General features: G+C 43.3%; 1 protein-coding gene across 1 annotated transcript in view; it reads left to right on the top strand.

The window, feature by feature from the left end:
• Positions 1 to 6,746, top strand: part of PRKAR2B (protein kinase cAMP-dependent type II regulatory subunit beta) — a 78,909-nt gene extending 72,163 nt beyond the window's left edge. Inside the window, exons 9-11 of the mRNA XM_080666985.1 lie at positions 2,166 to 2,231; positions 2,360 to 2,498; positions 4,705 to 6,746. Of these exons, the coding sequence (XP_080523111.1) occupies positions 2,166 to 2,231; positions 2,360 to 2,498; positions 4,705 to 4,838 (339 nt within the window). The 3' untranslated portion in view covers positions 4,839 to 6,746. The remainder of the gene's footprint in view (positions 1 to 2,165; positions 2,232 to 2,359; positions 2,499 to 4,704) is intronic.
• The last annotated feature ends 5,317 nt before the right edge of the window (positions 6,747 to 12,063 follow it).

Genomic DNA, 12,063 nt, shown 5'->3' with positions numbered 1-12,063 from the left:
GGCCGGAGGGATGTCTGGTCTAATTAGCATATTAACGCTTTTATTATTATAGATAATTATAGCTTCACAGGAAGTTGCAAATATAGTACAGAGAAGCCCCATGCACGCTTCACCCAGTTTCTCCCAGTGATCTTGCATCAGTGTAGCACAGTATCAGAACTAGGAAACTGACATTGGTCATAGACCTTACTCAGATTTCACCAGTTTTACATGGACTTAGAGCATGTTTTGAAAACTAAATTACACAGCAGTTGATAGACCTACTATGATTTAAAACACTTGAAAAGTTAACATGAAGTGCTTATGAAAACCTGATGTAAAGATAAGGGAAAGGAGATATGTACACTTTACTTGGAGTTTATTAAGATATTTTGAGGTATTGTCTATTAAGCATTTATAAGCATACATGTCTATACTATCTATACTAATAAAAGGGTAATATGCTAATTAGACCAGGTCGACCAGATATCTTCTGGACGTCCAACTTCCTTCTGGACAAAGCCACAGTGGGGGGGGGGGGGGGGGCAAGGCAGAGGCAATCAGGACAGCAGGGGAGCAAGCAGTTAGGGGCAAGATCAGGCCGGCGTGGGGGAGCAAGCAGTTAGGGGCGAGATCAGGCTGGCGCAGGGGAGCAGGCAGTTAGGGGCAAGATCAGGCCGGCGTGGGGGAGCAAGCAGTTAGGGGCGAGATCAGGCTGGCGCGGGGGAGCAAGCAGTTAGGGGCGAGATCAGGCTGGCAGGGGAGAGCAGTTAGAGGGTGATCAGGCCAGCAGGGGAGGACAGTTGGAGGTGATCAGGCCAGCAGGGGAGGACAGTTGGAGGCGATCAGGCCAGCAGGCAGAGGTGGTTAGGGGCAATCAGGCAGACAGAGGCTGTTAGGGGTGATCAGGCAGGCAGGCAGGCAGGCAGGCAGGCAGGCGAGCAGTTAGGAGCCAGCAGCCCCAGATTGTGAGAGGGATGTCCGAGGGGTCACAGATTGGAGAGGGTGCAGGCCAGGCTGAGGGACACCCCCCACCCCCGTACAAATTTCATGCACTGGGCCTCTAGTATAATATAAATCTTGACTCAATATTCTGTGATGTAATCTGATACTTCAAAACTCTTTAGTATTACAATTCTAGAAATGCAGTATCTAAATTTCTTCAAAATCACTTTGAGAGGCTCAGGAAAAGTCAGTATCTACTGTCTTTTATATTATACTATTTAATTTAGAAGGCAGCATTGGAAATCAAAGCAGAGTTTATTCAAAACACCACCAAGCCCTGCTGGCGTGGCTTAGTGGTTGAGCATCGACCTTTCAACCAGGAGGTCATGGTTTGATTCCTGGTCAGAGTACATGCCTGGGTTGAGGGCTCAATCCCCAGTGTGGGGCATGCAGGAAGCAGCCAATCAATGATTGTCTCTCACCATTGATGTTTCTCTTTCCCTCTCACTTCCTCTCTGAAATAAATAAAAATATATTTAACAAAAAAATAAACCACCACCAAGAAAAAATGGATATGCAGTTAGAAATGACACTTTCTTTCTTTTTAAGGGTTTTGTTTTTTTGTTGTTTTTGCTTAATCCCTTCACCTTTTTTACCCAGCTCCCAAAGCCCCCAGTGTTTTTGAGGCCTTGAGGTAGATTGTCAGTAAACTGGCATCTTTGGTCCCTAACTGCAGTCAAAACATCAGGATCCATATCTACAGTTTCCAAATAAGTCTGGGTGTATTCTCTTTGAAAGTCCATGGCTTATCTTGGGCTATCATGCTAATACTTGTTACATGAGGACAACACAGCATGCACAGCACCTGCTGCCATTCCTGCTGACTGGGCAGGTGCTGCTGGGAACGGGTGCTGCCTTTTCTAACATCTGTGCCATTACCCAGGCTGATATTTGGGTGGAATTCTTACCCACCGTTATTTGCCATATTTTCTTGACTCAGAAATGCTAAGGTAGAGAGTATATTATTTCAGATAATTTTACAAATGAAATCATTGCTTTGTGATTGTCTATTGTAACCTCTATTTAGGAAGAAAAATAAAGCCTGTTCCCCATGGGGATTCACTTTCCAGGCAAATCATCTGTACATTGGGGTTGGATTGACTTCAGGGTTTTGATAGGCAAGAGGATTTTTGTCAACTAAATTTGCATTTTCACTCTCTGTTTTTGTTTTATTCTTATAGGGAGATTTGGCTGATTCTTTTTTCATTGTAGAATCTGGAGAAGTGAAAATTACTATGAAAAGGAAGGTGAGTTTTAAAAAATCCACATATTAGCTAAGAACGTAATAAATTTTCTTTTTGATGTTTAGACTAAGGTTAACTTTTGTTTTTTCAACATGCAGAGTAAAAGCTGATGCTTTTAATTACCTTGTCAGGGTAAAGCAGAAGCGGAAGAGAACGGCGCAGTGGAAATTGCTCGGTGTTCTCGGGGACAGTACTTTGGAGAACTTGCTCTGGTAACCAACAAACCTCGAGCAGCCTCTGCACACGCCATTGGGACTGTCAAATGTTTAGGTAGGACTCACCAGAGTGGGCATGCTTCTCCTGGTTGATGTTGTGTCTGCATTTTATGTATCCATGTTGTACAGATTATTTTACAGGGTCCACAGGTTTTATGGTTTCCAACATAACAAAGGAAGCATTCATTGCTTTATAAAATCAGTTTGTGGAAGCCATTTGTAAAAAAAATAATTTCACATAACCCAGCCGGGGTGGCTCAGTGGTTGAGCATCAACCTATGAACCAGGTCACGGTTCGAGTCCCAGTCAGGGCACATGCCAGGGTTGTGGGCTCAGGCCCTGGTGAGGCCCGGTGCACGAGAAATCGTGCACTCGGTGGGGGGGGTCCCTCAGCTTAGCCTGTGTCCTCTTGCAGTCTGGGAGCCTTGGGGGATGTCCACCTGACGGCTTAGGCCCACTCCCGAGCCAGCAGTCGGACATCCTTAGCGCTGCCGCGGAGGTGAGAAAGGCTCCCGCCACCGCCGCTGCGCTCACCAGCTGTGAGCAGCTCTTTTCATTCATTATAACTTAGGCATATTCTCATTTTATTACATCAAATTGTAACATTCTGTTAGGGTAATATGCACATTATAAACTATTCAGTGTCCCGCCCAGTGCCCCTTCATTTTCCTCCCCCTCCCCTACACACACACTGGTAAATATTTTGAGGGTTTTGGCTCCATTTGGAGGGAGGGCTTTTTTTTTTTTTATGTGTATAGACTACTTTTCCATACATAGGATTTTCCCTTAGAAATGGTTTTAGAAGTGGGTTTTCTTTTTATAGCTTTTGATATATTGTATATTGCCAAGTCACTTTTATTTGTACCAATTTACATGCTACCAGCAGTGCAAGAATGGCCATTCACTCTATTTTTGTAAGCCTTGCCTTTTTACCTTTTTGAAAGGCAAAACAATGTGAATTCTAATTTGTAGTTAGTTCTGTGGTGAAGACTGATCATATTTTCCATGTGTGTATTATAAATTTAGTTTTTAGAAATGCATGAGACAGGCAGGTAAATTGACTTATATAGTTATAGAAGTGGACAAAAGCATTATTTTGGTTGCCATTTTTAAGTGATTAGACAATGGTATGAGTGTAAAAATTGTAGAAGGTAACATTTGGTCTTCCAAACATGGCATTGTACACCCTGAGGGAAACAGAACACACTCCTTGCCATCTCTGAGGATTCTGTATGTACTCAGGAGGATCAGGAACCTCCCACCAACCTTGCATTACACATCATATTGCCCAGGGACTCTACTTCCTTTGAAAGTGGAACATTTTTATCTTTACGCCTTTTTCTTGTATGTTTATCTAATAACTAGTGGCCCGATGCACGAAATTTGTGCACATTAAAAGGGGATTATAATAGAAGTGTCAGGGATGAAAGAAAATTAGTAAAATCAGAGTCTGGGGCTCACCACAGGACCCAGAGTCAAGTCCCCGCCCACACTTGTCAAGCCCTGCCAGGAGGGGGCGTAGCCTCAGGTCCCCTGGCCCGGTGCCAGGATGGGGGGTGTGGCCTGAGGTCCCCCACCCCAGACTGGGGCAGGGGGCATGTCTTGAGGTCCTCCGTCAAGCCCCGCCAGGTGGGGGACACGGCCTGAGATCCCCTGTCAAGCCGCACTGGGTGGGGGGCATGGCCTGAGGTCCCCCATCAAGCCCCGCCAGGTGGGGGGGTGCAGCCTCAAGTCCCCCAGCCCAGCACCGGGAGGGCTGCGCAGCCTCAGGTCCCCCATCAGTCTCCACTGGGCAGGGGCACAGCCTGAGTTCCCCTGACCCAGCACTGGGGCCCCTCTGGGTCAGGGGCACGGCCTGAGGTCCCCTGTCAAGCCCAGCCAGGCAGGGGGGCACAGCCTTAGGTCCCCTGGCCTAGCACCAGGACGGGAAGCGCACCTTGAGGTCCCCTGTCAAGCCCTGCCGGGTGGGGGGTGCAGCCTGAAGTCCCCTGTCAAGCCCCAAGGGGAGCGGGAGAGGGTATAGCCTCAGGTCCCTGCTGATTGCTCATTAAGGCTCCTTATGGGAACTTGGCCTCAGCTGTGGGTGCAGCCATCTTTGTGATGGAGTGATGGTCAATTAGCATATTCCCTCTTTATTAGATAGGATTATTAGATAGGATAATTGCATTATTGACATAGGCAGAATATCATAAATGACTCAGAAATTCTGTCGATTTTTAAAGAATGTTATTCACGTTTCTTTTATTCTCCTCTTTTCTTAGCCATGGATGTGCAAGCATTTGAAAGACTTTTGGGACCTTGCATGGAAATTATGAAAAGGAACATCACCACCTATGAAGAACAATTAGTTGCCCTGTTTGGAACAAACATGGATATTGTTGAACCCACTGCATGAAGCAAACGTATGGAGCAAGAAGACCTATAGTGACAAAATTACACAGTAGTGGTTAGTCCACTGAGAATGTGTTTGTGTAGATGCCAAGCATTTTCTGTGATTTCCGGTTTTTTCCTTTTTTTACATTTACAATGTATCAGTAAACAGAGTAGTGATTTAATAGGCAATAGGCTTTAACATCACTTTCTAAAAAATAGATCATAAAAAATATTGACATACTGATAAAATGATTTTCTACTCCACAAAATTGACTGAAAGGTTTATTCAAATGATTGTAATATACTGCAAGTATCTGTTTAAGAAGATAATTAAAGGATGTTATCATAGGCGATCTGTGTTTGTTTTGACTTACTCAGAATGATATGTCAGTGACTGTGCCCATGTAAGAGGGAACTCGGCAATGAATCATGCTACACAGCATGGCATCACATTCTTTTTACAACTCATTATATATATATATATATATAGTAAGTACAATTTTAATCATTTTTCTTTTAAAGTTTTTCTGGCTTGAAAAGTTATATGCTGGCCTTGGCCTATTGGTGAAATTGTATAAAACAGCATATACAATTTAAAAACCTTTTATATTTTTGCAATAAAGTACATTTTGACTTCTTTGGCATAATGTCAGTAACCAATGGTTTTAAGGACAGGCAACTGAGTCACTGTAATAGGGAAGAATCTTTTAAGTGAGAGATCATTAACACTTTTTCCCTCTGCTTCCTTTTTCATTTGCAATTCTCTGTATTCTTTATCTTTAAAAATTTGAGTTTGACATATAATGTCACAAAGTTTTTTTGGAAAGCTATTTAAATTTACTTGTTGTCTTCTAAAAGTCTAAGATCTTATATATACTACAAAAAAAATCTTTACTAAAAATAATTTGGGGTCCTTAACATGCCCACAGAATATTTTTGTTCTTCATTTGAATCCATAGTAGCTTTCTTTCAGACATCTGCTCCCATAGGGTTCCTCCAAGGTGGTAATAAATTTTTAGAAACAAAATCATATGCAAAGATAAAAGGAATTTCTGCCCATGCCAAGTGTACCATTAGGCTTTGCCATTTGCTTTAGTACAGAATGAACTCAACCAGAACAGATTTTCATCGATAATTTATAGACTTATTTTTGGCTGCGTAAGATGAATTATATTCAACCAAAGCAATATAGCCTTACATTTCTAGCCTACATGACCCCAGTGTCTAGAGAGATTAATTCTAACCACTTGACTTTTAACCAATCAATTCCATTTGAGAAACATGTTTTAAAGAAATATATACACAAGTAAAATTATTCTGTGGCTAGTGTGGTCTTATTAGAGAATGTTTATGGTCTTACTTGTATAATGAAAATGTGGTTTAAAATGTGAACCAGATAATATATATATATACACAAGAAGTTGTAAAGCATAACTTCAGCCACATTTTAGAACACTTTAACAATTTTGCAAACTTTTTGTAGGAAGAGAACTTACTACGTGAAGATGACTTGTTTTCTTCTTTTTCTTTTCTTTTTTTGTAGACTGGGAGGTAAATGAATAGAGCAATGTTTTCTATGCATTCATCTCCCCTAGCCTGTGTTGCAGTGTCCCAAAGTTTAATTAACAGAACAGGGAAGCTGCCCTGAAATTAGCTCAATACTTTGGATAACATGACTTGTTTTCTGTTTGATTTTATTTTAAAAGCCATGTTAATAAAAAAACACACAGAACTCCAGATTTCTGGTTTATCATTCTGTATTCTTTATTCACTATTTTGTTACATAAGCTCATTGCTAACTATTCATGGAATAGCAAAAAATGCCTGTTTAATAAAGAACTCCGAGGCTGTGCCAGTTACATTATTTTCAGTATTGGTTATATTTAAATTTTCCTTATTAATAAAGCACACTTTTATAATATACTATGTTAATTGTGTTTAATGAATTTTTTTTTTGGCCTTTTAAAAAAATTCTCACCTGACAGTATTTTTTTTAATTGATTTTAGAGAGGAAGGAAGGGAAAGAGAGAGAAAAAAACATTAATGTGAAACAGGTTGCTTCCCATACATGCCCAGACCAGGCATTGAACCCACAATTTAGGTATGTTCCCTGACCTGGAATTGAACCTGCAACCTACCAGTGCACAGGACAATGCTCCAAGTCACACTGGCCAGGGCCTGAGGATATGTTTTCATTGACTTTTTTTTTTTTTTTTTAGAGAGGAAAAGGAGAAATAGACATCAATTTGAGAGAGCTACATCAATTGGTTGCCTCCCATATACACTGCAACCAGGAATCGAACCCACAACCTACATATGTGCCCTCACCAGAAATCAAACCCACCACCTTTTGGTGCATGGGACTACACTCCAACCGAGCCACCCGGCCAGGGCTGGCTTGTTTTTTAATATGACTTCCATAGTGCATATTGCACCATGTGGAAAGCCTGAGAGAGAGAGCATATGTGAAAACTAACAACCTGAGCATAATGTGGAAAGAAAGTGTGGTTCTGAATGGCAATAGAGTTTTTAAAATTTTATTAATATAATTGTGATATGTTTATATAATTATGGTATATTAGATTACCAAATAATCTGGCTAAGGAATTTATGTCAAAGTATCTAAAATGCCTCATTTGACTTGTGGATGTTACTGATCACTAAGAATCCTTACTACTATCTGGAAATTCTCTGTTGAAGTTTCATTCAAGGATGTATTATGTGTGGCTAAGAATTCTCAGAGGCTCTGGCCAGGTAACTCATTTAGTTAGCACGTCGTCCCAATACACCAAAGTTGCGGGTTTGATCCCCAGTCAGGGGACATACAATAATCAACCAATGAATGCATGAAACAAATAGATGTTTCTCTTTCTCTCTTCCTTCCTGCCTCTAAAATCAATTTTTGAAAAAAAGAATGTCTCAGAGAACACTCTTTTAACATAAAGGTAAAGGTTTTCCATTACTATTATTATTATTATTATTATTATTATTATTATTATTATTATTTTGTTGTCAATCCTCACCCAAGGATATTTTTCTCATTGATTTTTTTTTCTTTAGAAAGCGTGGAAGAGAGAGGGGAGGGGTGAAGAAAGAAGGAGAGAGAAACATCAATGTGAGAGAGAGACATCGATTCGTTGCCTCCTGTATGTGCTCTGACTGGGGCAGGGGATTGAACCTACAACCCAGGTACATGCCCTTGATCGGGATTTAAACCTGCGACCCTTTGGTGGGTGGGCCAACGCTCTAACCACTGAGAACACTAGCCAGGTCGCCCCTTAATTATTTTAAATAACTATAAAGAGTGTGTATATGCTTCCTTCATATCCATATGAACTAGGGCTTGGTGCATATATTTTAACATAAATACAACCTGTGACACGTTGTATTTGATTTACTGTTATACACTTGTAGGTAGCAGACCATTTACTATGCTCAAAAATGCTGCCAGTGAAACATGGTGCATGAAACAAGGGACTATGCATTTTACTGAAATATGTAAGATTAAGTGCTGAGTCCTTTTCCTTTCTAAAGCATCTTTAAAATAATGATATAATTTTCCCTACTTTTCTCAAGAAATGTTAGGTCTCTGGCAAGGACTAGATGACCTTTGGCATTCTTAAAGAAAATTAATAATGTATAAGCCTAGAGGAGTAAGTAATACATCTGGATAAGCCAAGGCTTTGTTAAATAACTGAAGAATGGATTCTGATATTTATCTATGTTAATGCCTACAATGATTAACATGATGGAGAAATAGAATTATGGATTTCAAGATGGTGGTGAAGTCAGTGGAAGCTATACTCACCTCCCAAGACCAAACTGGATTACAGCTAAATTAAAGAACAATCATCCTGAATAACCAACTGAAGACTAGCTGAGGAGAAGTCCTATAACCGAGGACTTACAGAAGCCATGTCAAGACTGGAAGAAAGGGTGGAGACGTGAACAGGGCTGACCCTGCTCCCAAGGGCAGGAGTTGAGGTTCTGGAGGGATATCTCAGCTTGTGTGTGGTTCCCCCTGGGAAGTGTGGGGTCTCAACCACATACTCCACAGTCTAGAGCACCACAGCCAGGAAGAGATGCCCACATAATATCTGGTGTGAAGAGAAGCGGGGTTTCTGTCCATCAGGGAGAGACAGAGTCCACTAGAGACACAGGCATCTCTTAAAGTGCCAACACAAAATTTCGTTCACAGTCACCCAGGGTTCCGGCGGAGGGAGGGCAGAGTACACTAGAGTCGTCTGAGGAGAGTCGGGAGTTTGGTTCTGGGGCAGGAGCTAAGGTGACATTGGCCAGGATCCCTGTGCTGAGTCATTCACCCATATCATGGATTCCATCTTTTTTGGGTGGGGCACTCTAGTCCCTGTGGCATCAGCCAGGGGAAAGCAATAGCTCCATGCTCTGGAAGCCCACTTGCCCCACCCTGGGGAGTTTAGGCCCTGCTAAGGAGTCAGCAGCCAGTGGGAAGAGTTCTGGGCAGACTTAGGGGGTGTCAGTGACAGCTATGTGGCTTTGAGGTGGGGGCCATTCCACCCACTTTCCCTTGAACCTGACTGCCACTTCTTCCTCATGGGAGATCCATTTGTGCCCTCATCCCAACTCTGCCAGAGGCTCTTTCAGTGACTGAGCATAACAGCCAGCCAGCAGGTGGAGGCAAGCAAAGACAGATCTTGTCGGGGTGCCTGGGGATTTTTGCTGAACTGGCCCCTCCAGATGTGGTGATGGTAAAAGCTGACCTTAGTGCTCAGCTTGGTCCTTCCTGCCTGCATCCAAGCCCAGCTATCAGTGGCCCCACTCTCTTGACTCTTGGTGGCTCCAGCCTACTGAAGCCTAGGCAGAATCTAGGACAGTCTGAGTTGTGTGGCTCTGGGGTAGGGGCCAAACACCCCAACTTCCCCCGAACCTGACAGGCACCTCCCACTCTCTTGACTCCAAGTAGCCCCTCCCTGCTGAGATCAGGCTACAGATAGAATCTGGGACAGGGATTGAGTTGCTTGTCTCTCGGATGGGAAATTTTCCTGTCACATGCCCAACCGGTACAAAGCCTTCCCTTCACAAGGTCAAATCTTGGTCTCCTTAGGCCTGATAAACTCTGTTACCCTCACCTTGATGACTCTCTGAGATCCTGCCATACCACAAAGGGGTGTGAGCACCTAGCAGGTGGCAGCTAGACTTGGTATATACCCTGGGACATTTGGGCCTTAGATCCAGCCCTGGCACCAAGATTGACCCCATGTATTTCTGGAGAATACCTCTCACCCTACTTAGTGATTCACTGAGAACCTATTGCATGCAACATGAGTACTGCCAGAGGCTCTTTCAGTGACTGACCTAACAGGCAGCTGGCAGGCAGAGATAGGAGGAGGCAGACCTCAGGGTTCCTAGGGACCTTTGCTGACCTGCCCCCAGTTACAGTGCTGCTAAAAACAAACCTTGATGCGCAGCTTGATCCTTCTTGCGCACACCTAGGCCCATCAGAAGCCGCCACAAACTGGATTGCTTTGTAGCTCCAAACAAGTTTCCCAGGGCCAGTCACAGGCAGTGTCTGACACTAAACCTGCACCAGAGATGACCCTCCCAATAGGCCCCCAAACCAGCACACCCAGTGGACAGCTTCAGACAATATCAGAGTAGCATCCAATTAGCTTCACAAGCAGCATATCTAAATAGAGACCTTGGTAGCAGACACGCTTCTTTTATGAGTAGACTGAAGTGTAATTCTACAGAAATAAAGCTTTCTACTATATCTCATCCTCCTGTGGGGGCCTCTAGAAATGCTTATTTCAGTGGTACCTCAAGAACCCCACTTCCACAAACAACGAGGGGAGACACAAGCCCCTCTCCAGTAACAGTCCTAATAGTACAGCGGTCGCCAACCCTGGAATATTTTTTCCCATTGATTTTTAGAGAAAAATGGAAGGGGAGGGGGAAGAGAGAGAGGAGAGATACACTGATGTGAGAGACACACATTGATTGGTTGTCTCACACACAGGCCCCAACCAGGGATTAAATCTCAAATCTGCAACCCAGGTACATGCCCTTGACCCTGCAACCTAGGTATGTGCCCTTGACCAGGAATTGAGCCGGGGACCCCATGCTAACGCTCAAATTACTGAGCCATGCCGGCCTGGCCTGGCTCAGAGAGAATTCTAATGCTGATATTTAATCAGTTGTGTCTGAACTATCAGAATTTTGCTCTTATATTCAATGACTTGGAAAAAAATGAAAGTATGTGAAAACACCTTTGTATCCTTATCAATTAGCAAAGTGGTCAACAAATAATGGGAACTAAATGAATATTTTTTGAATGAATGAATAGAAACAACTTTATATTGAATGAATGAATAGAAACAACTTTATAGTGCTATTGAAAGATAAATTATTACTTTTAATAATATATAATATCTTGATCTGAGGTTAAAGTTATGCTTCCTGAGACAGGCCAGTAAGCCAGGACAAGTAGAATAGGGAAACTGAGACAAATAGCTGCACAAACTGGTCGGCAATTTACAGCAGACACCAAAGGTCACCTCCCTAGAGATAACATCTAGGCCTCAGCTGCATTTCAGCTCCAGACCCAGAAAAGCAACAAAACCATGTGGGCTACACCAGGACCAGCTGCAAATGACTATGACCCTCTGCCCTGACACTGAGCAATCAGTGAAGACCAGGGCCCTGGAGAAGCACACCTAGAAAACTGATGACTATTCGGCTAACCCTTCCCTGAGACCTCCCCTAGGATTCCCGCTAGAAGAGAGAAATCAAAGCCTCAGGACAAAGGACCCAGTGGGTGCTCTCCCTCTGGGAAGCAGTCCCTGCCATTCCCTTTCCCCTCTTTCCCCCACAGGCACGCACCTCCTAAACTGTAAAGGACCCCACGAGACATGCAACCTGGGGAGCAATGGGCAGCAGCAGCTGGTCACAGGCTAGTCCCTGAACCTGTTCCCAAGGCCCCCTTTTCTCTGACTTCTTGGAGAGCGAGGGCAGCCCAGCCTAGGCTATCCTGTTGTTTCTTCTAAGCCAGTGGTCGGCAAACTCATTAGTCAACAGAGCCACATATCAACAGTACAACGACTGAAATTTCTTTTGAGAGCCAAATTTTTTAAACTTCTAACGCCACTTCTTCAAAATAGACTCGCCCAGGCCGTGGTATTTTGTAGAAGAGCCACACTCAAGGGTCCAAAGAGCCGCATGTGGCTCACGAGCTGCGGTTTGCCGACCACTGTTCTATGCTAAGCTTGAAT

The sequence above is a fragment of the Plecotus auritus genome (genome assembly GCF_963455305.1).
Source record: "Plecotus auritus genome assembly, chromosome: 4".
In the NCBI taxonomy this organism is placed as follows: domain Eukaryota; kingdom Metazoa; phylum Chordata; class Mammalia; order Chiroptera; family Vespertilionidae; genus Plecotus; species Plecotus auritus.
The sequence above is the reverse complement of the archived record's forward strand: the minus strand, read 5'-3'. Positions and strand labels throughout refer to the sequence as shown.